This window comes from Dendrobates tinctorius, unplaced genomic scaffold (assembly GCF_039654945.1).
Source record: "Dendrobates tinctorius isolate UK_male_01 unplaced genomic scaffold, ASM3965494v1 ptg000092l, whole genome shotgun sequence".
Lineage (NCBI taxonomy): Eukaryota > Metazoa > Chordata > Amphibia > Anura > Dendrobatidae > Dendrobates > Dendrobates tinctorius.
Genome location: NW_027361760.1, coordinates 10,530,931 through 10,555,944, shown reverse-complemented (window position 1 = coordinate 10,555,944; position 25,014 = coordinate 10,530,931). Strand labels below are relative to the sequence as shown.

Sequence of the window (25,014 nt, the reverse complement as noted above, 5' to 3'; positions counted from 1 at the left end):
ATGTGCAGGGATCCCCTTAGCCCTGCGCATGCGCAGTCCCGGATGGCCACTGTCCACGAGGACAGGAAAATGAACTGATGCAGAGGAGAGGTACGGCCTTTTTATTCAGTAGGCTTCCTTGTCCTACTGGGCGGATACCCTCTCTCAGATGGTGCTGTCAAGGGAGAAGGGAAAAAAAAGTGACCAAAATGTGCACATACCCTTGGAAATTTTTGGGGAGAAAATCAGGATTGACAAGTTCAGTATAAAATTATTCATTAATTGCAATTCTCACTACTGTATGTTGTGTGTATAAAAGTTTGCGATTTATACAATGTTATCTATGTATCATACGATATAACAAAAGAAACTCAAAAAAACTTTGAGGCAAAATCTTATAAATTGCATATTTCAACATTACACTGCATAATTTGTTTAATATTTGAACATAAAAGTACATTTTTAGACCATTTTAGGCCAGAGTACCATTGAACAAAAAACAATGGCAGAATATTTTTTACATAGTTTCTTTTTTTATTCCAGTTTAAACAGTCATCAGGCTTTTTGCTCACCATCTGAAAGTAACATGATGTAGGGGCAGCGACCTGGATTCCAATGATGTTCAACTTACTGGGCTGCTAGCTGCTGTTCTGATAAAATCACTGCTTTATCTGCTGCAGATCTACCAGTTCTCTACTTGCTGAGCTCTACACAACCCCGCCCACACAACTGATTAGCAGCTTTCTATGTAAACTGTGCATAGGCGGAAAGCTACCAGTGGTGGAGGAGGGGTTATACAGAGCTCATTAATATGGAATACTAGAAGAAACATTTTTACTAGTCGTCTATTGATAATCTACTGCTAATAAAACTGATTTTATCAAAACTGTTGGAAGCAGTTCGGTAAATGACATATCGGTGGAATCGGGATGTATCTCATGCTGCTCTCACATTAGTTGTGAAAAAACCTGGTAGGATTCCCTGTAAGTGAACTTGCAATGATTAAGAACACACTGTATGAAACAAGTCCACAAGTGCCTACTCTCTGTAATGATAATGTTTTGGTGAATTACAAGAAAGGACGGTTTTCATCCACAGAGGTATTGGATATGACAGGTTAACTTTATTTGCATATTACTTGTCAATCCTGCATGTTTTTTAGACTCTGGAACATGGACACTTAGAACACATTCAATATGCCCTGATCGTGATGAGACATTGACCATATATTTCTAGTATATTACAGAGCAGCCCACTTTCATGCTGTAAGCAGATACAAAACATATTTCACCTGAGCTATAGCCAATTTCTCCTGTGCCACGTAACCAGATATATTGATCATCTCCATGCGATCTCTGAGAGGTTCTGGGATTGTTTCTGTGACATTGGCTGTGCAGATGAAGAGAACCTGAAGAAGATGATTTCAATATAGAGATCAAGAAAGGAAACAAAAAAAAAAACTTCACAAATGTATCTTAAAGTTTAGGAAACAACCTAACAATTGACCAAATGGTAAATGCACACATTTGAATGCAAGTAAATAATTTTAACCCCTTAGCGGCAGAGCCAGTTTGCAGCTTAATGACCAGGCCAATTTTTACAATTCTGACCACTGTCCCTATATGAGGTTATAACTCTGGAACGCTTTAATGGATCCCGCTGATTCTGAGACTGTTTTTTTGTGACATATTGTACTTCATGTTAGTGGTAAAATTTCTTCGATAAGTCTTGTGTTTATTTATGAAAAAAATGGAAATATGGCGAAAATTTTGCAATTTTAAAACTTTAAATTTTTATGCCCTTTAATCAGAGAGGTGTCACAAAAATTTCTTAATAAATAACATTTCCCACATGTCTACTTTACATCACCACAATTTTGGAAGCAAAAATTTTTTTTGTTAGGAAGTTATAAGGGTTAAAATTTGACCAGCGATTTCTCATTTTTACAACAAAATTTACAAAACCATTTTTTTTTTTAGGGACCACATCATATTTAAAGTCATTTTGAGGGGGTGTACATGACAGAAAATACCCAAAAGTGGCACCATTCTAAAAACTAGACCCCTCAAGGTGATCAAAACCACATTCAAGAAGTTTATTAACCCTTTAAGTGCTTCACAGGAACTAAAGCAATGTGGAAGGAAAAGTTATCATTTAACTTTTTTTTGCAAAAAATTTACTTCAGAACCAATTTTTTTTATTTTCACAAGTGTTAAAAGAGAAAATCAAATACAAAATTTGTTGTACAATTTCTCCTGAATACGCCGATACCCCATATGTGGGGGTAAACCACTTTTTCAGCACACGGCAGAGCTCGCAAGGGATAGAGCGCCGTTTGACTTTTTCAACGCAGAATTGGCTGGAATTGAGATTGGATGCCATGTTGCGTTCGGACAGCCCTTAATGTGCCTAAACAGTGGAAACCTCCAACAATTGACCCCATTTTGGAAACTAGACCCATTAAGGAACTTATCTAGATGTGTGGTGAGCACTTTGAACCTTCAAGTGCTTCACAGAAGTTTATAACGTAGAGCCGTGAAAATAAAAAATCCATTTTTTTTCCACAAAAATGATCTTTTCGCCCCAAAATTTTTATTTTTACAAGGGTAACAGGAGAAATCATACCCCCACAGTTGTTGTGCGATTTGTCCTGAGTACGCCGATACCCCATATGTGGGGGGGAACCACTGTTTGGGCGCATGGGAGAGCTCGGAAGGGAAGGAGTGCCATTTTGGAATGCAGACTTTGATGGAATGGTCTGAGGGCGTCATGTTGCGTTTGCAGAGCCCCTGATGGGCCTAAACAGTGGAAACCCCCCACAAGTGACCCCATTTTGGAAATTAGACCCCCTAAGGAACTTATCTAGATGTGTGGTGAGCACTTTGAACCCCCAAGCGCATCACAGACGTTTATAAACGCAGAGCCGTGAAAATAAAAAGTCTTATTTCCACAAAAGGGATTTTTTAGAACCAATTATTAGACCCCCAAAGTTGGCAAATAGTGGAAACCCCTCAATTCTTGCTCCAACCCTAACCCCAACACACCCCCAACCCTAATCCCAACCCTAACCTTAATCCCAACCCTAATCCTAATTCTAACCCTAATCCTAGTTCGCCCTAACCCTAATTCTAACCCAAGCCCTAACCCTAGCCCTAACCCTAGTCCAACCCTAACCCTAGCCCTACCCTAACCCTAGCCCTAATGGAAAACTGAAAAAAAAAATATTTTCTTTATTTCGTTATGTTGGCCTAACTAAGGGGGTGATAAACGGGGGGATTATGTACTATTTTGTTTATTTTGATCACGATGATAGTTTAGAGATCGGGGACCATCTTTCTCTCTCCTCTGATGTGCGATCACATCAGAGGAAAGAGAAATTAAATGTTAAATCGCGGCTTTTTTTTTTTGCGGTCGCCATTATAGGGTTAATAACGGCTATCGCAAAAGCGGGGTCGGTAAAAACCGACCGATTCATGTTCTCTGGGGTCTCGGCTACCCCCGGCAGCCGAGACCCCGGAGAAAATCCGACACTGGGGGGCGCTATTCACTTTCTCCACAGCGCCGTGAATTAGCGGCACTGTGGTTTTAGTACCCTTAATTACCGCCGTTAAAAGGCGTATCGGCGGTCGCTAAGGGGTTAAACAGGTCAGTAATTTCTATTGATTATCAAAATAAAAGCCATCTTTCTACATATGAGAAAAAGAATAGATATCTACTGTTACAGGGAACCTGTCACCCAATTAATGATGCACAAAAAACAGGCAGCATGAATTAGAGCTGGCCAGCTTTCCCCAGTATTGCTGCAGTTGTTTGATAGATATCTCGCTACGGGAGACACCTGTCATTCACCTTGAGGGGTGCTAGGATCTTTAAAGCATTTTCTCTAACATTCCAGGGTGTCAGAGAATAACATACCTGGCTGCCATCGTGCATGCAGGTTCTGATTCATGGGCAGTAGGAAAATATACTGATGAAGGATATGAGGTGCGGCAAAGAAGACCCAAGATAACATACTCAGAAGGGAGGTAACAAAATTTCTAAAACAATCAACAGAGAGATTACAAGAAAACAAAATCCTCCAACATGCATGCTCACACACACCAGAAGCCTGACAAACAAGATGGAAGAACTAGAAGCAGAAATATCTACAGGTAACTTTGACATAGTGGGAATGACCGAGACATGGTTAGATGAAAGCTATGACTGGGCAGTAAACTTACAGGGTTACAGTCTGTTTAGAAAGGATCGTAAAAATCAGAGAGGAGGAGGTGTTTGTCTTTATGTAAAGTCTTGTCTAAAGTCCACTTTAAGGGAGGATATTAGCAAAGGGAATGAGGATGTCGAGTCCATATGGGTCGGAATATACATGGAGGGAAAAATAGTGACAAAATTCTCATTGGGGTCTGTTACAAACCCCCAAATATAACAGAAGTCATGTAAAGTCTACTACTAAGGCAGATAGATGAAGCTACCCATAATGAGGCCCTTGTTATGAAGGACTTTAACTACCCCTATATGAACTGGGAAACAGAGACCTGCGAAACCCATAAAGGTAACAGGTGTCTGCTAATAACCAAGAAAAATTATCTTCCACAAATCGTGCAAAATCCAACCAGAGGAGCAGCACTTTTAGACCTAATATTATCTAATAGACCTGACAGAATAACAAATCTGCAGGTCGTCTGGCATCTAGGAAATAGCGACCACAATATTGTACAGTTTCACTTGTCTTTCACAAGTGGGACTTGTCAGCAAGACACAAAAACACTGAACTTTAGAAAGGCAAAGTTTGACCAGCTTAGAGATGCCCTTAATCTGGCTGACTGGGACAATGTCCTCAGAAATAAGAATACAGATAATAAGTGGTTTATACCTTGTGGGAATAAAAGTACAAGAAATAGGAAAAACCCAATGTGGCTAAACAAAGCAGTAAGAGGGGCAATTAACAGTAAAAAGAAAGCATTTAAACTACTAAAGCAGGATTGTTGAAGCTCTAAAAAACTATAGGGAGAAAAATACTTCATCTAAAAAAACTAATTAAAGCTGCCAAAAAGGAAACAGACAAGCACATTGCTAAGTAGAGTGAAACTAATCCCAAACTGTTCTTCAACTATTTCAATAGTAAAAGGGAGCTGCACGGTGTGGATTCAGATATACCGCAACATGGGTAAGGATTCCAGGGTTCAGTAGGTTCTTATATTTATGGGGCACTTGTCTCTTGGCATACAGGACTTCTAGAGTACCCATATTGATCACTGTGGCTTTCCCTCTCATTGTATACAAAGCACTAAGCACTTTATTTTTGTGATGTGTGTAGTATTTTTGGATTAACACACTGCTCTGTTCTACCTTGATTTACCCTCGCTGAACATGTAATTGTTGTTCTAATTATTTTCACTTTATGCCTTTAACAATGTGATGAACTAATTAATTAACTTGTACCTTTTTATTATTATGGACTTCATTTTCTATCTTTGGTTCTAATGCTCTGGTGTTTGGAGTGTCCTCTTTTGTTTCATTAGTCTCTCAGCCCCTTTGGATCCCCTACTGTGTGTTGAGCATGCGTGAGAGACTGATAAGCCCCCGTCACATATAACGACGCACCAGCGATCCCGACAATGATATGTCCTTGTCAGGATCGCTGGTGCATCGCTACATGATCGCTGGTGACCTGTCAAACAGGCAGACTCACCAGTGGTATCTAAGGTAAATATTGGGTAACTAAGCGCCTCGCGGCGCTTAGAAACCCGCTGTGTACCTTAGATAATTGCGTGCTGGAGCTGGTATCTATGGTACACAGCGGGTAATTAAGTGCGCGCGTCACTTAGTTACCCGCTGTTTTACCTGTGTTACCACTTGGTTACCAGCTCCCTGTGCGAGCACACTGGTATCTAAGGTACACAGTGGGTTTTTAAGCACCGCGCGGCGCTCAGTTACCCGATATTTACCTTAGATACCAGCTCCCAGCGTCTGCTCACAGCACTGGGAGCTCGCTGATCGTTGCTCTCCCGCTACCACACGATGTGTGCTGGCCAGCGGGAGACTAACGATCAAAAAAAGGCCCAGGACATTCGTGCATGGTCAGCGAAACCCGGCAGGGGGTTCGGTCGCTGATGCATCACAAATTCAGCAATCTCGCTTTGTGTGACGGGGCCTTTACTTATATCTTCCATTCTGGGCTGCATTTATTATGTGCACAGAGCGATCTACTACAGATCTGCGTGATTCGTTTATTTTGGACTGCCTGTATAAAAAAGCTATAAACCCTTTAGTGACCGAGCCAATTTTGACCTTAATGACCAAGCCAATTTTTACAATTCTGACCACTGTCAACAAAATTGACTAAACCATTTTTTTTTAGGGACCACATCATATTTTAAGTGACTTTGGGGGGATCAATATGACATAAAATACCCAAAAGTGACACCATTCTAAAAACTGCACCCCTCAAGGTGCACAAAACCACATTCAAGAAGTTTATTAACCCTTCAGGTGCTCCACGAGAACTAAAGCAGTGCAGAAGGAAAAAAAATAACTTTTTTCACAATAAATTTACTTTAGACCCAAACATTTTTATTTTCACAAGGGTGTCAGGAGAAAATGGACCACAAAGTTTGTTGTACAATTTCTCACGAGTACGCTGATACCCCGTATGTGGGGGAAAGCTACTGTTTGGGCGCACAGCAGGGCTCAGAAGGGAGCACAATTTGATCTTTTGAATGCAAAATTGGCTGGAATCAATGGCGAGCGCCATGTCTAATTTGGAAACCCCCCAATTCCTACTCTAACCCTAACAGCCCTAAACCCAACCCTAAGGCTAGTTTCACACTAGCGTTTTTTAGTGCTGCGTTTTGTGCGCAATAGAATCGCATGCAAAAAACGCATCATGCGTTTTGTATGCGTTGGCTTTTTTTTAGGCGCATGCGTTTTAACCAATTTCTAGCCATGCTAACTCTTAAAACGCATGCGATTTTAAATGCAGGCGTGCGCATGTCCATGAGCACGCCTGCGTTCCCACAGACTGTAATGTGATTTTTTGCGCATCCCGTGTGCAAGCGTGCGCATGCGTTTTTTTGAGACAGGTCCATGTTAAAGATAGGGGCGCAGGACGCATGCACATGGACGCGCATGAAGCGCAGCGCTAAAAAATGTTAGTGTGAAACCAGCCTAACCCCAATACACCCCTAACCGTAATCCCAACACCTCAACCCCATCCCAACCTTAGCCCGCCCCTACCCTAGCTCTAACCCCAACCTTAACAGCAAAGAAAAAAATGTTTTATTTTATTATTTTTACCTAACTAAGGGGTGAGAAAGAGGGGCTTGATTTACTATTTTTTTTTATTTTGATCACTGTGATAGGGAAAAATTTGCTACTGTTGCCGGGTACTGCTGGCATATCTCAGTGCGGGCGCACTGCACATGTGTCCGTCATCTTCTTCTAGGAAGAGGACGCGTAGGGTCGGGGGAGGGAGCCGGAGGGTCTGGGGATGACAGAGGTAACGGGAGGGCTCTGGGGACCCCATCTCTTCTGGTATGCAAGATCATATCAGAGGAGAGAGAAATGAATGGGAAATTGGACTTTTTTTGCGATTCCCCACTCCCCGATGCATTCCTCTGTTATTTGTGAGGGAATATTTTATATGCCTGGAGTTTTCAACTATTCCTTGTTTGTGTAGCCTTGTTTGTCAAGTTGGTGTACTGTGGTTCATAGTAGTGCCCCTCTTCCCTGGGTGTGGAAGATAACAGACAGAGGGCTGATTCAGGAGATAAGGCAAGGGTGGAGCCCCCGGTATCTTCACCTTCAGAAGTATCCCACAGAAAAGGGCGAGCTAGGGCGCCCTTATTGATTGGGTCAGGGAGGGAGCCCGTTCCCAGGATACCCGACAGCTGTGTCGTGACCGGTATATTTTTCTCTGAAACAGTCCATCCAGGCTTTCAAATCATAGTCTGAAGAGCTGTCCAGGAAAAAAAGAAGTAACTAATATGGTGCCATTTTCGGCCAGCTTAGCCCAGCTCTAGTCAAGATACGTCTCTCCCTATGTCCACACATGAAGGAGACCTATTAACTAGAGAGGGGATGAGGGAAGCTAAACAGGGATGGCACCAAACTAGTTACATATTTTCCTATGGTCTTAGCTCCCACGCTTCAGAGAAAAATAAACCTGGCTGCAATCACGCAAGCCAGGCTCTAATTCTATGATTGGGACAACATGAATGGATTGACAGGTTGCCTTTACTTTGGTTCAGAGATTATACCATTCCTCTTCTATAGAAAAAAGAATACGGCCTCTCAATCAGTTGTCTGGATTAATGTTCTAGAAATGCTAAGATTGACTGTTTAGATTGCAGTGAATACACATCAATACACATTAACACAATACATACTTTAGATAAGTCTACAGGTACATCCAAATAGTGATCCAAGAAGTTTGAATTCTGTTCTGGATCTAGAAGTTCCAAGAGAGCAGAAGATGGATCGCCTTGATATCCACGTCCAAGTTTGTCGACCTACCAGAAAAGAAATGTTGCATTTTATGATGTACAAAAACAAGCTTAGAAAAACCCTCTCATGATGCATTCCACCCATTCTCTGCATGAAGTGTCCCGAGCAATCGTTAGAAAGGGCATGTCACCAGGTCAAAATTGGCAAGTTTTTGCTCTTATTATATTCTCATTGTTCCAGAGTATTTTTTATTTTCTTCTTTGAAATATGTATACGATTCTAGACATATGTGCCATATTATTAGTAATCATAATTCATTCATAAAATACATCGCAATAGACATTAAACTCTCTGCTGAAGCTCTCTGCTCTGTCTTAGCAAGACGGACAACACAATCTTTTTGCACAAATTGTACTTGAAGAAGAGTTATTTTTTGCCAACACAATTCTAACCCTTTAAAGCAAAGTTTTGTAATGTTAAATGAATTGTCTCATGAAGACAACCCGTTGGAACATATGGACAAAGTGAGGTCTCCCGCTTTGAATATTAATCTATGAGCCAGAACGAAGAATAGCTCTGCACTAGCAACTCACATTCTGGCAGACAATGTGCCTAGGCAAATATGGTTAACCAGTTATATGAATGGTTGCCATGTAATGCTGTAACCCCTTGATGGAGAATAAAAAACATTCAAAATTATGAAGGTGTCACATCTGCCATTGTAACCTTAGTATTTATTCAACTCAAGGATTATACTTCCACATTTAGCCAATCTTGTAGCAACTGAATTAATCACATCCTGATAGCTTTTTCAGACAAGCCGTAGCACATACCACCCAATTATCTCACATCAGTAGAGCACTAGCAGGCAAGGCAGCATGTTCCCAAATTTGTACCTACGTTTTTTTTAGATTGAGCTTTGCTCCAAAGGAATTTTTCCCTTCCCTCTTGGCTGTGGGTCACACAGCATGTTTTAGGTTACTTGCTGTGAGTATGTGAGGATAAAACATAACCTTTAATAGATTTATTAATAAATAGTGCTGCCTAAAAATATAATGAAGGAAGGCTTCCAACTTCAATAATAACAGTACACTGAGAATTGTACTAGAAAGTCAAGATTCTATAACCCATACAAAATTGTCTGCAAGTATGAAACAGTTCATTAAACGATTTGGAGAAATAATATACTTCTAACCAAAATCAGTGTTGCAACAGTGGTCAGGAACAGAGAGGCCCCATGTGGGGAATATGTTTGCAGAGACAAAAAAAAAAAAAAGGGAAAAAAATACTACAAAGATGAGTGAATACATGACCCCTTGGGTAAAGAGAGAAGATACTTAATAAAAATGGGGTGATCGCACCTAATTGTTGTCAAAAGTGAGGTTCAGGAGGCAATTCACTAGCGATGACAGCATGCAAGTAAGTCTGAACAATGATATTGCCCTGTAGATCCCTATTGGGGCTATAATAGAATGAAATCCCAAGCTCCAGGCCTGCCTTCCTGAATGGAAGGAAAACCTCAGGAGTTGCCCTTTATACTTTGCACTAATATGAAGACCTAATTTGTGCTCCAGGTCCCCTGATGATTCTTGAGTGATGAAACACATTGGGACGCACGTAGGAAGAATACAGGGCCTCCGTTATAGGGCACGATAAGGACTGCCCTTAATAGGGCAGAAGCTTTGCCAGTTCCAACAAATTTGTCCTCTTTACACAAAGGAGGTGACACTGAAGAAAAGACCTGGATCCATCAAGTTCAACCTGTCTCCACCAATTGTACATTTTGTTACAAATTTAACTATAACCCACAATGTTATGCGTATCAAGGAAATCATCCAGCCCTTTTTTAAAACCTGTTAATGTCTGCCATTACTACTTCCTGTGGTAAGGCATTCCACAGTCTGACTGCTCTAACTGTAAAGAACCCTTTCCTGTTTAGCTGCCAGAATCGTCTTTCTTCCACCCGCAATGAATGTCCTAAGTATGGCCTTTGGCAGGAATAAGTCAAGTGCCAGTGTATTGTACTGACCACACATATATTCATACATGTAAATGAGATCTCCTCTGAGGAATCTTTTTTTTCCAAGCTAAGGCTGGGTTCACATAGGCCTGGTGTGCGTTTAACACATCCGTTACATAGCTGCATTAACGCTATGTAACGGATGCGTTAACGCACCCATACACGACAATAGACGAGCGTATCGCTAACGCATGCCATAATCGGCATGCGTTAGCGATGTTCTGTCATTCTGTTACGGACCCTCGGACACGGGCTGCAGCGTCCGGGGGTCCATCTCTGCTAGCGCAGATGAAGCATCTGCGCTAGCGGGATGACATGACGCAATCGCGTTATGGGAGTAGAGTTAATGCAGTTCGTCAACGCTATGCGTTGAACAGACTGCATTAACGATATGTGAACCTTGCCTAAACAAGCCCAACTTTCTTCTCTTGTAATAATATAGTTGCCCATCTTTGAACTGATTCTAACTTTTGAATATCCTATTTAAAATGTGAAGCCCAAAACTGGACCCATATTCTAGATGTGGCCTCACCAGTGATTTATAAAGGAGTAATAATACGTTGGGATTGCAGGATTTTCTCTCTCTTTTATACATCCTAAAATTATTTGCTTTTGTGGCTGCTGCTGGACATTGAATACTGCTGCTCAGCTTACTTGTAACCAGAATACCCAAGATTTTCTCTTGTTCTGTCGTCCTGAGTATACTCCCATTTAATGTATATGCAGTAATAGGATTACTCCATCCTAGGTGCACTACTTTACATTTATCTACAGTACATTAAATCTCATTTGCCAAGTTTTTGCCCATTCAGTCATCTTATTCAGATCGTTTTGTAATACTGAAATGTTAAGGTCAGATTTAATATCCTACATAGTTTGGTGCGGTCAGCCCAAGACTGACTTTACTCTCAATCCTCTCCACAAGGTCATTAATAAAAGTGGTTAAAAAGAATTTGTCCTAGCACAGGTCCATGTGGTAGCCCACTGCTGACTTTATCCCATTTGGAGAACATACCATTTATGACAACTTTGTTTCCTGTCATTTAGCCAATTGCTTATCCATCAGCATATAGTCTACCACAGTCCTTGCTTCTGCAGCTTCAGTATAAGGCTGTTATGTGGAACATTATCAAATGCCTATACAAAGTCCACATAAATCACATCAGCAGCATTACCAACATCCAGATTTGCACTTACCTCCTTATAGAAACCCAACAATTTAGTTAGACACAACATATTCTTTATGAACTCATGCTGACTGTCTGCCATTATATAATCATCTACAATATATTTCTGCAGGTCATCTCTTATAATGCAGTCCCAAAAAGTTAATGCCTAGAGGCAGCTTCAAAAATCAGGCATAAATCAATCAAAAAGAAAAAGAAGCTATAAGCCAAAAATATGTAAAATAGCAAGATTTTATTGGAACAATATTAAAAACTTACATTAACAAAATGTGCAAAGAATGGAGACACAATATACAAGAAAACGACTCAGTCAAGGTAATGCCTCTTTCACACTTCCGTTTTTGACAATCAGTCAAGATCCGCCAATTTTGAAAAAAAACGGATCCGTCATTTTTCTTTGCGGATCCGTTTTTTTCCCATTGACTTTCATTATTGGCGGATCCTGATTGATTGCCGTCCGTTGCATCCGTTTTTTTGAGGATCCGCCACAATATTAGTGTCCGTCATCATCCTCAAAGATTTCTAAACGGAGCTTGCAACGTTTTTTTTTCCGGCGCATCCTCCAGACACTGAATTAACCCCAAAATCTGTCTGGGTGCCGGAAAATAAAAAAAAATCTCTCTCTCTCTTCCCGGCCAGCGGTTCCTTTAAATTTCCTCATTTTCAGGATCCGTCTAAAAACGGATCCTGTGCCATTCGTTCACTTCAGTTCAGAACGGATCCGCTTGTCTGCCTTTTTGGCGGATTGTAACTGATGCAAATAACTGAAGTGTGAAAGAGGCCTAAGCAGGCTAATGAATATCAAGAAAGCCCATTAAAAGTGTTTAAGTAGTATGTGGGAAAAGAAAAACCTCACAGAAATATATATATATAATAGGCTTACATCAATCAGAAGAAATGTCCAATTAGATTCTAAACATAAGAAACATCTCCCCATATAATATGGTGTCAAAAAAGGATCCCAAAATATACCGTATTTTTCCGACCATAAGACGCACTTTTTTCCCAAAAAATTTTGGGGGAAAGTGGGGGGTGCGTCTTATGGTCGCAATACACAGTACTAACCTTGTGGCTGGTGGCAGCGGGCGGAGCTCTGCGGTGGTGGCAGCGGGCTGTGCTCCGATGCAGGGGCGGCGGGTCCACCGGCATTTCTTCGCAGTCCGGAGGCCCCCGCACTTCCCTTGCTGGCCGCCGCCATGTTGCGGTGGCCTCCAGGAGCATGGACGCCGGGAAGATGGCCGCCGGTCCGGGGACGGCGCATGCGCAGCTTCAGATCTCGTCCCGAGATCTCGGGAGATGAGATCTCTTTGCCGAGATTTGAATCTCATCCCCCGAGATCTAGGGACGAGATCTGATCCCGCGCATGCGCCGTCCCCGGACCGGCGGCCATCTTTCCGGCGTCCATGCTCCCGGAGGCCACCGCAACATGGCGGCGGCCAGCAAGGGAAGTGCGGGGGCCTCCGGGCTGCGAAGAAATGCCGGCGGAGCCGCCGCCCCTGCACCGGAGCACAGCCCGCTGCCACCACCGCAGAGCGCCGCCCGCTGCCACCACCGCAGAGCCCACCTGCCCCAGCCCCAGCACAGCTGCCCCAGCACAGCTGCCCCTGCCCCAGCACAGCTGCCCCAGCACAGCTGCCCCTACCCCAGCGCAGCTGCCCCAGCACGAGCCTAGACCACTGAATGACCCCTGTGACTACTTCTCCACCTGTGCCGGATCCCTTCCCAGGTAAGCTGAATTCGGACTGTAAGACGGACCCCCATTTGACACATTTTTTTTCCCTATTTTCCTACTGAAAATTGGGGTGCGTCTTATGGTCCGGTGCGTCTTTTAGTCCGAACAATACGGTAATATGTAACAATGAAGGCTCAAGGAAACACCCTGATGTCCAAGGGAAGTATAGCTCAAATAAACAAAGGTAAACAGGGGAAATCCAAAGAGTTGACAGCCTAAAAGTATATGATTAATCAAGGTGGCCAAAATACAGAAATAGTTATAGAGAGGAGGTTTCCCTACATTACCTTAAGTGGTGGCGGTACCCCGATGTGCATTTTGCGTGTTGCTTTCTCCCCTCGAGAAACAATGGTTCCCAAACAGTGGTTTACCCCCATGTATCATCGTATTCAGAACAAAATGGGACAACTTTTGGGGCCCAATTTCTCCTGTTACCCTTGTGAAAATAAAAAATAGCGGGCTAAAAAATCATTTTTGAGGGAAAAAAAGATTTTTTATTTTTATTGCTCTGCGTTATAAACTTCTGTGAAGCACTTGGGGGTTCAAAATGCTCACCACACATCTGCATAAGTTCCTTAAGGGGTGTAGTTTCCAAAATGGTGTCACTTGTGGAGGGTTTCCACTGTTTAGGCCATCAGGGGCTCTCCAAATGTGACATGACGTCCGATCTTAATTCCAGCCAATTCTGCATTGAAATTTAAAACGGCGCTCCTTCCCTTCCAAGCTCTGCTGTGCACCCAAACAGTGGTTTACGCCAATATATGTGGCATCAGAGTATTCAGGAGAATTTGCACAACAAATTTTGTTGTTCATTTTCTCTTTTTACCCTTGTGAAAATAAAAAATGGTTCTGAACTAAAATGTTTGTAAAAAAAAAAGAAAAGTTAAATGTCAACTTTTCCCTTCCACATTGCTTCAGTTCCTGTGAAGCACGTAAACTTCTTGAATGTAGTTTTGAGCACCTTGAGGTGTGTAGTTTTTAGAATGGTGTCACTGTTGGGTATTTTCTGTCATATTGACCCCTCAAAGTGGCTTCAAATGTGACATAGTTTCTAAAAAAAAAAATGGTTTTGTAAATTTTGTTGTAAAAATGAGAAATCGCTGGTCAACTTTTAACCCTTATAACTTCCTAACAAAATAAATTGTTTCTAAAATTGTGCTGATGTAAAGTAGACAAGTGGGAAATGTTATTTATTAAGTATTTTGTGTGACATATCTCTCTGACTTAAGGGCATAAAAATTAAAAGTTTAAAAATTGGAAAAATGGAAGGCAGACTTGGGTTCCTTTTCGGAATCTCAATGAGAGTCCATATTACAATATATTCCTAAGGTCTCTGAGTGAGGCTAAGACGGTGTCGCAGTTATATTTGGTGTATAGTATACAGGACATCGTTATGGATGATGAAGGCGGGACTGAGGGGGGACTCAAAATGTCCGAGGTTTTCGGAGGAAGGAGCGGACCTTATGCACATGATGTGGTCGTGTTCTCGCCTGCAGCCCTTTTGGGTGAAGGTACTTAACTTGATTCAAGAAGTGATGGGGGTAAATATTGTGCGTAGCCCGCTGACTTGCCTCTTGGAATGTGTGGATGATATTGCTGAAGATGAATGTGAGAAATTGGCTATTGCAAGATTGTTGTATGCTGCCAGGAAGCTTATTGCGATGCATTGGTTGGATGAAAGACAACCAGTCAAAAAAGAATTCGTCAATAAAGTTCATTTTATTGTTCTCATGGAAAGGAATATATATATTAAGAGAGGGCACCATACAAAGTTTGAAAATGTTTGGGGCGGATGGATGGACTATCCAGGTGTGGCTCTCCAAATCAGGAGTTATTGCAGGCTAGGCTGGGTCCAGTTTGATTGTTTGGGAGAGAAATTCATATTTATAAAGTTGTGCATCTGAAAAGCTATGTTTTAGTTTACCAAGATGTGATGTATTAGCTGAAGTATAAAACGATATTGGGATGGATTGGTGGGAAGGAAGGGGGTAGGGGGGTGGGTTATTGAGTTAAGGGGCTAGTTATATTAAAAAAGGAAGATGTATTAATCTGCTTTTTACATTACATTTTGTATCTGTCTAGAGTGTGTCAGACTGTATTACAATATAGTTATCTGTTGTAATAAGAAAATTGCAAAATTTTCGCCATACTTCCGTTTTTTTTTTCATAAATATACGCAAGTCATATCGAAGAAATTTTTCCACTAACATGAAGTACAATATGTCACGAAAAAATAATCTCAGAATCAGCAGGAACCATGAAAGCGTTCCGGAGTTATAACCTCATAAAATGATAGTGGTCAGAATTGTAAAAATTGGTCATTACACAATGCAGTCCATTACAACAAGGTCAAACAGCAGACATTGGGGACAACAAAGCTACAGCCCGGCAGATGGCGAAAACGACTATCCACTGACCGGGATGACCGTCATCATATTCCAGTGGTCCCCAACGTTTGTGACCTTGAGAGCCACATCCAGCTCAGAGAGCGTTGCTAGCCAGATCCAGCTCTGAGAGAGGGTACAAGCCATGTTCAGCTTTGAGAGATGGTCGCAAGCCAAATCCAGGTCCCACACTCCCTCATATTAGTGGCACAGAAGCACCATACAAAGATCCAAACGTTGCCATAATCCCCCTTCAGTATTCTCCCATCAACCACTCCCACCACACTGTTGTATCCAGCTTCAAGCACCTCCTCCGACCGATAGCATCATCCTTTCTCCAGTGTACCATCATTAAATTATCTCTAAACCCCTAACACCAGTATATGTGCATCCAGATTTGCTCTTCTGTGCCGGACTAATCACAAAATTCACCATTCTGAGATGCACTCTTCATAGCTCTTTGCTAGACCTGGAGCTAATGCACCAAGCTAGCAGACAGCCGTGAGCCACAATTCATGAGATCACGAGCCACATATGGCTCCCGAGCGACAGGTTGGGGATCCCTGCCTTATTTGAATGTCACTCAGCAACTGCAGGATGACATCAAGTGACCTACAAAATGAATGGCAAATGGCAGCTAGGTTGAAGTACATGGCAAGAACAGTTCTTAACAGGCTCATAGAGGCAGGGCTCAAGTCACGTAAAGCAAGAAAAAAGCCTTTCATCAATGAGAAGCAAAGGAGAGCCAAGCTGAAGTTTGCCAAAGACCATAAGGATTGGACCATAGAGGACTGGCGTAAGGTAATCTTTCTTTGATGAGTCTAATTTTGACCTTTGCCCAACACCTGTCGTCTAACACAGGAGACCTGGAGGCATACAAGCCACAGTGTCTTGTACCCACTGTGAAATTTGCTGGAGGATCAGTGATGATCTGGGGATGCTTCAGTAAGACTGGAATTGGGCAGGTTAATCTTTGCAAAGGATGTATGAATCAAGCCGCATACAACGTTATCCTGGAAAAACAGTCGATTCCTCCTGCTCAGGCAATATTCCCAACTCTGTGGTCTGGTTTTTCTAGCAGGACAATGCGCCATGCCACACAGCTAGGTCAAGCAATGTATAGATCAAGGACCACCACATCAAATCCCTGTTATGACCAGCCCAATCTCCAGACCTGAACCCAATTGAAAACCTCTGGAATGTAATCAAGAGGAAGATGGATAGTCACAAGCCATCAAACAAAGAAGAACTGCTTACATTTTTGTAGCAGGAGTGGTATACGGTCACCCAAAAGCAGTGTGAAAGGCTGGTGGAAAGCATGCCAAGATGCTTGAAAGCTGTGATTAAAAACAGGGATTTTGGTGTGTACTCACCATAAAATCCTTTTCTCTGAGCCAATCATTGGGGGACACAGGACCATGGGTGTTATGCTGTTGCCACTAGGAGGACACTAAGCAAATACACAAAGAAATTGACTCCTCCTCCACAGTATACACCCTCTACTGGCTCTATCCTGAACCAGTTCGGTGCTAAAGCAGTAGTTCACAGATAGCAAATAAAAAATGCAACATGTCAAAGAGACAAAGGACAACCACAAGGCAACAGGCTAATCAGGGTGGGTGCTGTGTTCCCCAATGATTGGCTCGGAGAAAAGGATTTTACGTTGAGTACGCACAAAAATCCCTGTTTCTCCTTCGCCTCATTGGGGGACACAGGAACATGGGACGTCCTAAAGTAGTCCATGGGCGGGAAACAGCACAACAGCTGAAACCTTATGCACCCAAAGATTAATCTGGCATACAAATGCGCTACTGTCGATTGCAGAAATTGTCTGCCAAGGGCAGCATGTGAATAGGCGTGGCCAGTCTGGTGCAACGAGATTCACCGGGATACCCTCCGCTTGATCTTTTGGATGACCTTTGGGATTATCAGAAACTGTGGAAACTGTAAGGGGGGTGAAACAGATGACACGGAAGCACCAGAGCATCCGCCCGAAGGCTAATGGGTCTCATGGCTGACCGACCAATGCCGGAACTTTGACGTTTAGCCTGGAAGCCATGGGAATTACGTCTCGAGTACCCTAGCGCTGACAAATCTACTGGAACGAACTTCCAGATGAAGGGACTACTTTGCCGAGGCCCGACGAAGACGGCTGAGAAAATCTGTCGTTAAATACTCTATTCTTGGGATATGAACTGCCGAGATGGTTGAATGTGTGCTATTTTGAGCATCGCTCTTCTACTCCCTGTGCCCCCTTGACAATTAATGTATGCTACCACCATGGCGTTGTACAACTGGATCCAAAAGGAACAGCTGGTGAAAGGTCGATGGGAACAATGAAGGCATTTTGATTGCCCGAATCTCGAGGATATTGATCGGGAGACTGGATTCTTGAATGGACCAGTGTCCATGAGTCATGTGGTGACCAAAAAAAAAAAAAAAAAAATCTCACCTCAACCCGGGAGACAGATGTCGGTGGTCACCACTAGCCAGTGAACCGAAAGAAAGGACATTCCTTGACCCAGTGAGGACGTTGATGTCCACCATCCAAGAAACTGCCTGAACTGGGGAGACAGGCGAAACCGGTGGTCCGGGGGGGATGGATTTACGTTCCAAGTGAGAGCAATGTCTGCTGTAGAGGACTGAGATGAAATTGGGCGAACAGTACTGTCTCGAGCCACAATTTTTTGTTTTTTTAATTTCCTAGGACCTGCATGTTGAACCGTAAGGAATGTGGGCGGGCAAGAGAAAAACTGCCGGCCTCCCCAGATCAGCGTCCAGATCTTTTCTTGAGGGAGAATTGCCAACTCTCAGGGAAGTACCCATGATCATCTCCAAAAAGGAGATCTGCTGGGGTGGGGCTGTAGCGGGCTTGTTTAGGTTCACGCCAACCCAGACGAGAGAGGGAGAAAGCGTGTCCACCGTGACACTGACACTCTCCGCAAAGGCTCGCCCACCCGGACGATCTCTTGATGAGGGATAAGGCAGAATTACCATGCCACGAGAGCGCATAAAGGACATGACTGCACCCCTGACCTTGGTGAATGGTCTGGGGAAAAGGTGAGACTGAAGGGCAAGGCCATGGGGTGAAAATGTTCTTCTCCGATGGTAAGGTGCAGAAAGCTTTGGTGACCTGAGAAAATTGGAGTGTGAGATATGTGTCCTTGATGACAACAGACGCGAGGTATTCTCCTGATTCCATCGAGCTGATAACAGACTGGAGAGATTCCATTCTGAAATAACGCACTTTAACGAACTAGTTTAACAGCTTTAAAACTAGGATGGGACGCATGGCTCCATCCTTCTTTGGGACTATGAATAGGTTTGATCTTTGTGAGGAACTGGGACTCGGACGCCAATGTTGCGTAGAGCGTATATGGCTTGTTAAGATGAAACTGCATGCGCCTCTGTCCTCGGAAAACACGACTGGAAGAAGCGTGTTGGCGGAGGAGACGCAAAATCTATTTTGTATCCAGAGGACATCAGATCTCAGACCCCTTAATCTTGGTCAGACCTGAATATGTATCTATGTGACAAAAGAAGAGCAGACGGCTCCCCACCTTGTCCTATGTTCTCTGGATACCAGAGTGAGAGACTAAGCAGAAAACTCGCGGGGAGAGGTACCCTTGTGTCCGGACCGGGAGGGTCAGTTTCTCCAGGAATAAGTGGGCTTGAATGAAGTTTGAGAATGCCTATCCCTGAGCAGGAGATGGGCGTAGGTTCCGAAAAAAAGGTGACTGAGCCTAAGTTGATGGAGTAATTTGCTTGCTCCTCCAATAGGGTTAAATATAATTTGGTCAAGTTTATTTCCAAATAAACGCCCGTTCTAGTAAGGCAAGGAGGTTAGAGATTTCTTGGAAGTGGAGTGTGCTCGCTACTCCCGGAGCCATAGGGCTCTCCTGATGGTAACGTGTTTACAGCTGCAAGAGCGGCACAATTAGCTGCCTCTAGGGCAGCCTGCACAACGTAATCCCCGGCACGGGCAATGTGGTAAGCGAGACTGACCGCTTCGGGAGGTAGGCTAATGTCTGGACCGGTCTTAGATAGAGGCATCGCTCAGGCTACCATAGGTCTTGCCACTAGCTGGTGCAAAGGAAGGGAAGAGTGCTGCTCCAGCTGCCTGAAAGACTGAACGAGCAAGATTGTCTGTCGATTAGAGGGGTTTCTAATGGATGAGCCATCAGAGAGGGGCAGGAGAATTCTGGAAGTGAGCAGTGATATGGTGAAGCCAGTGCAGGGGACTTAGTCCACTCCTTTGATGCAAAAAAGAGGGTACATGGCTTCCGGCGGCTTTTGCCCTGTGAAACACTTGTCTGAGCAGCTTCTATGTCTTTTTTTCCTTTTTGTGAAAGAGAAGTGTGATCTGGATTAGTACCGGGTGATTCTTATACTTTCAGGACCCTATTGACCGCATCAATTAGAGGATGTAGAGACTCCTTGTACTAGCGAGTCCGGGTCTACGGTCACATAAGACTGGTATTCTGAGTCATGTTCGTGCAAACTCCTAGTGAGGGGAGGTGTGAAACCTGGATTGCGGTGCAAAATATGCGCTCTACCACTGAGCTACATCCCCTTTATCGCCGAGGCACGAGAATGACTGGGGAAGGTAGTCTGCGCTGTGGATGTGAAATCCTGTAGTCACACTGCGCATGAGGCATAGTTGCGTTGCCGCAGTCCGGCCCTGAGAAACACTCATGAGCCGAGAGGATCTACAGCCTTGGCCAAAGAGGCCATGTACTGTGCCAGAGACGTGACCCTTTAGAGCGGACTAAGCCCACTAGGGTCGGCATTAGCACGGGGTTCCTGTATGCATGGGGGTTGCAGGTTGTCCAGCAGGGCTGTGGAGTAGGTAAGCCAAACCTGCGACTCCGACTCCTCAATTTCCCTTACACCGACTCCAACATATATTGCTTATACTTAAGTAAAAAATTTATTGTAGTACAATGTGAACATCAGACATTTAATCATTTTTATGATACAATAATCAAGATATTTAGATAGAACAATATATATTTATTGGAATACAACTTTAGAACACAAAAAACTGTACTAAATTGTAAATATGTAATACACTATAATATCGATTACATATATATTGTATGTGTGTATATATATATTATACAACACTATGTAATAAACTATGTAAGTGGCAAAAAAACACAGTTTTCAACAAAAACTTACTAAATAACATTTGTGCAGTCTATGAATTTGTTCTAAGAAATATCAATTGCTTCCATGAGATCCTCCTTCATAGATGACCTCAAATCTGACCTAATAATTTTAAGGCTAGAGAACAACCTCTCTACACTAACTTGGGTTGGAGGCACATCTCTAACAATTTCCGGGTATAATGGAATTGCCTCATGCACAGTCAGTTATGATGAACGGTTGAATTTTTCTATTTCTTTGAGAGCATGTGAAACATTTTGCTGAAATATGGTCAATCTGCTTGCTATAGGAGACAGAGTGAAATCTTTTTCCTTGCGGCAACACTTTGCCTGCTCCATGTCATCCAAATACTTGTCAAACTCCTCATCTGATGAGGATGAAGATATGGCAGATTTATATACATCTACTCCCTGTACATTTGGATCACAACAAATATATACCATATGCATTTGTGTACAGGAAAGATGTATATCTTTGTACCGTGTTAGCAAGTAGATAGAAAAATATTCAGAATTGAGAGTCCTCGGTGGTTGATACCTTTTAATGGCTAACTGAAAAGATGGTAACACATTGCAAGCTTTCGAGACTACTCAGGTCTCTTCATCAGGCACTGACTAATAAAAAATCTGAAGAGTCACATATTTATGCACAATACAGCACAGAAAAAATGCAATAGCAACATGGATATGAAATTACTGGTATTGAAAGGTAACTTCAAGTCTCAGAGAGAGCGAAGAGTCTGGGAGTATAAATTTATGACGACCTTTGACACTCAGTGCTGGAATGAATGTGTCGCATGGATTTATGTCTTTTTACATCAATTAAGGAATTTGCTCCTAGGACCTTGTGGAGGCATCACAACACATTAGGAGACCCCAATCAGAGGACTATAAAACATCCGGACTCCTTATCTATGTACTGGTCCAATATTTATGTTTCTCCCATAATCATAATACTGCTTCACGTCACTTGTCTTATCTATTGCATTTTTTTCTGTGCTGTATTGTGCATAAATATGTGACTCTTCAGATTTTGTACTAGTCAATGCCTGATGAAGAGACCTGAGTAGTCTCGAAAGCTTGCAATGCGTTACCATCTTTTCAGTTAGCCATTAAAAGGTACCAACCACTGAGGACTCTCAATTCTGAATATTTTTCATATGCATTTGTGTAATTTATATCCTGGCCGCTGCATTCACACACATCCACCACCCTGGCATTAACTCTCTACACTCCATCCATATCGGCCCCTCACTCCTTTCCTCTCCTATGTATAGCACTCACGCTCTTTTCACATTGCTAATTTGCACAGATCCATTCAGTCCCACCATTCAACATCAGAGACGCTCTCACAAATCACTTAACCATCTGCTCACTCTTTCTATCCTCCTTCTCCTAGTCGCAGGAGACATTGCTCCCAACCCTGGTCCCCCATGCTATAGAAAGTCAAACTGCTACACTCAGAAACCCCTCTAATCTTTTTAATATTCCCTGCATGCCATCTGTCTCTCTTAATTGTGCCCTTTGGAATTCTCACTCAGTGTGTAACAAACTCTCCTTCATTCATGACTTCTTCATTTCTAATTCTCTTAACCTTCTGGCTCTTACTGATACCTGGATCCAGCAGTCAGACACTACAGCTGCTGCTGCTCTTTCATATGGTGGACTACACTTCTCTCATACCCCAAGATCAGATAATAGAGCAGGTGGAGGCGCTGGTCTGCTCCTATCACCAAAATGTACCTTTCAGGTTATCCCTCAAGTACCCTCACTTGTCTTCCTGTCTTTTGAGGTCCATGCCATCAGACTCTACACTGCCCTTCTCCATGCGAGTGGCAGTGGTATATCATCCTCCCGGCCCCTCCCATCAGTTCCTGGATCATTTTGCCACTTGGCTTCCACATTTTCTCTCCTGTGACATCCCTACCCTCATCATAGGTGATTTCAACATCCCCATTGCTCTTCCCCTCTCTCCCCATCTGCCACTCACCTTTTATCTCTAACCTCCTCGTTTGGCCTTTCGCAGCTTACTAATTCTCCAACGCATGAAGTCGGAAACTCCCTCGACTAGGTCTTCTCTCGGCTTTGTGCAGTGGATGATTTTGCCAACTCCCCTCTTCCGCTCTCTGACCACAACCTTCTTTCATTCTCTATCAAAAACTGCTTGGCCACTCAGGTCACCCCCACTGTCCATACTTATAGAAACATACAGGCCATTAACACCCAGAACTTGCAGTCTTCATTGGCCCCTATCTCCTCCCTCTCATGTCCTGATTCTGCATTGAAGCATTACAACGAAACACTTCAAAGTGCCCTGGATGAATTTGCACCTCCTATACATTGAACACCACAACACAGATGGCAACAACCCTGGCACACCCTGCACACACGTTTCCTGCAGCGGTGCTCCAGATGCGCCGAACGTCTGTGGAGAAAATCCAATCTACACGAAGATTTCATCCATTGTAAGTTTATGCTTCGTACATACAACACTGCCCTTCACCTCTCAAAACAAACCTATTTCAACACCCTAATCACCTCACTGTCCAATAACCCTAAACGAATGACACTTTTTCATTCTCTACTCAACCCAAGAGTACAGGCCCTAACCACGGAGCTTCGAGCTGACGATCTGGCGAATTACTTCAAAGAAAAAATTGACCAGATCGGACAGGAAATTATCTCCCAATCACCTCATACCACGCACTGTCCTCCCTCCCCCACTGCATCTAGCTCACTCTCTGATTTTGAACCAGTCACAGAAGAAGAAGTAAGCAGGCTCCTTACATCTTCTCGCCCAACCACTTGCACCAGTGACCCATTTCCGTCACATCTACTCCAGCCCCTTTCCCCTGCTGTCACCCCTCACCTAACTAAAATATTTAACCTCTCTCTCTCTTCTGGTATTTCTCCCTCCTCATTTAAGCATGCCATCATACATCCACTACTTAAAAAAAATCCCTCGACCAAAACTGGGCCGCTAACTATAGACCGGTCTCTAATCTTCCCTTCATCTCTAAACTCCTGGAACGCCTGGTCCACTTCCGTCTTATCCACTATCTCTTTGATAACTCTCTTCTCGACCCTCCCCAATCCAGTTTCCGCTCTTTACACTCTACTGAAACTGCCCTCACTAAAGTCTCTAATGATCTACTAACAGCTAAATTAAATGGTCATTACTCCATGCTAATTCTCTTGGATCTCTCTGCAGCATTCGACACTTTGGATCATCAGCTCCTCCTCACTATGCTCCATTCCATTGGCCTCAAGAACACCGTTCTCTCCTGGTTCTCCTCCTATCTCTCGGACCGCTCCTTTACTGTATCTTTTGCTGGTTCCTCCTCCTCTCATCTTACCCTTACTGTTGGGGTTCCTCAAGGATCAGTCCTAGGCCCCCTCATCTCCACTGCCCCTATTGGTCAAACAATCAGTAGATTTGGTTTCCAGTACCATCTCTATGCTGATGACACTTGCATTAATATAACTATTTTGGACTAGTACATCTTTGTTGTTGTTTTTGGTCTCCAGACACAATCACAATGCAGGGATTGTTTGCCAGGCAATGAAACACCGCAGCCATCTTTGTTGTGGTCACGCAGTGATTGGCTGGCCGCACAGCATCATCAGGGGTATAAGAGACCGGACACAGCCCTGCATGGCGCATTCAGCTCCGGATTGAGATAGTGTAGGGAGAGCTGCTGCCGATATAGGGTCAGAATTGGGTATTTAGTTAGTGTGGGGTCTATCATCCTAAACTACTGAAATTCAGCTAAACCAACAGTCCTTATAAGGACTAATTCTGGAGAATATAGGTTCCAGTGTTAGGTAGGCAGGGTGGTGTACGTCGCACTATACACATCAGTGCAAGGCCTGCAGGCATCATTGCATACATCAAGAGGGTCCATTCCCTTCCTGTGTCTGGTGCTGCTGCCTGTAGGATATATTGGCCATATATAGCTAGCCCCAGGTGTAACTGGAATACAGGGCATACATTTTTTTGGTGTGGTAGCTCTGTGGCAGCTCATATCTGCGTGCTCAAAGTTTAGCCAGTTAACAGCTTTTTTTTTTTTGCTTTTTTTTTGTCCTGGGTGAAACTGTA

The 25,014-nt window shown here is 43.2% G+C and overlaps 1 protein-coding gene across 5 annotated transcripts in view; it reads right to left on the bottom strand.

Annotated features, from left to right (window-relative positions):
• Positions 1 to 25,014, bottom strand: part of LONP1 (lon peptidase 1, mitochondrial) — a 571,467-nt gene that overhangs the window by 246,728 nt on the left and 299,725 nt on the right. For all 5 annotated transcript variants that reach the window (XM_073586323.1, XM_073586320.1, XM_073586321.1 and 2 more), the window contains 2 exons: positions 8,367 to 8,489; positions 1,271 to 1,387 (listed from right to left, as the gene is read on the bottom strand). In XM_073586323.1, the coding sequence (XP_073442424.1) occupies positions 1,271 to 1,387; positions 8,367 to 8,489 (240 nt within the window). The remainder of the gene's footprint in view (positions 1 to 1,270; positions 1,388 to 8,366; positions 8,490 to 25,014) is intronic.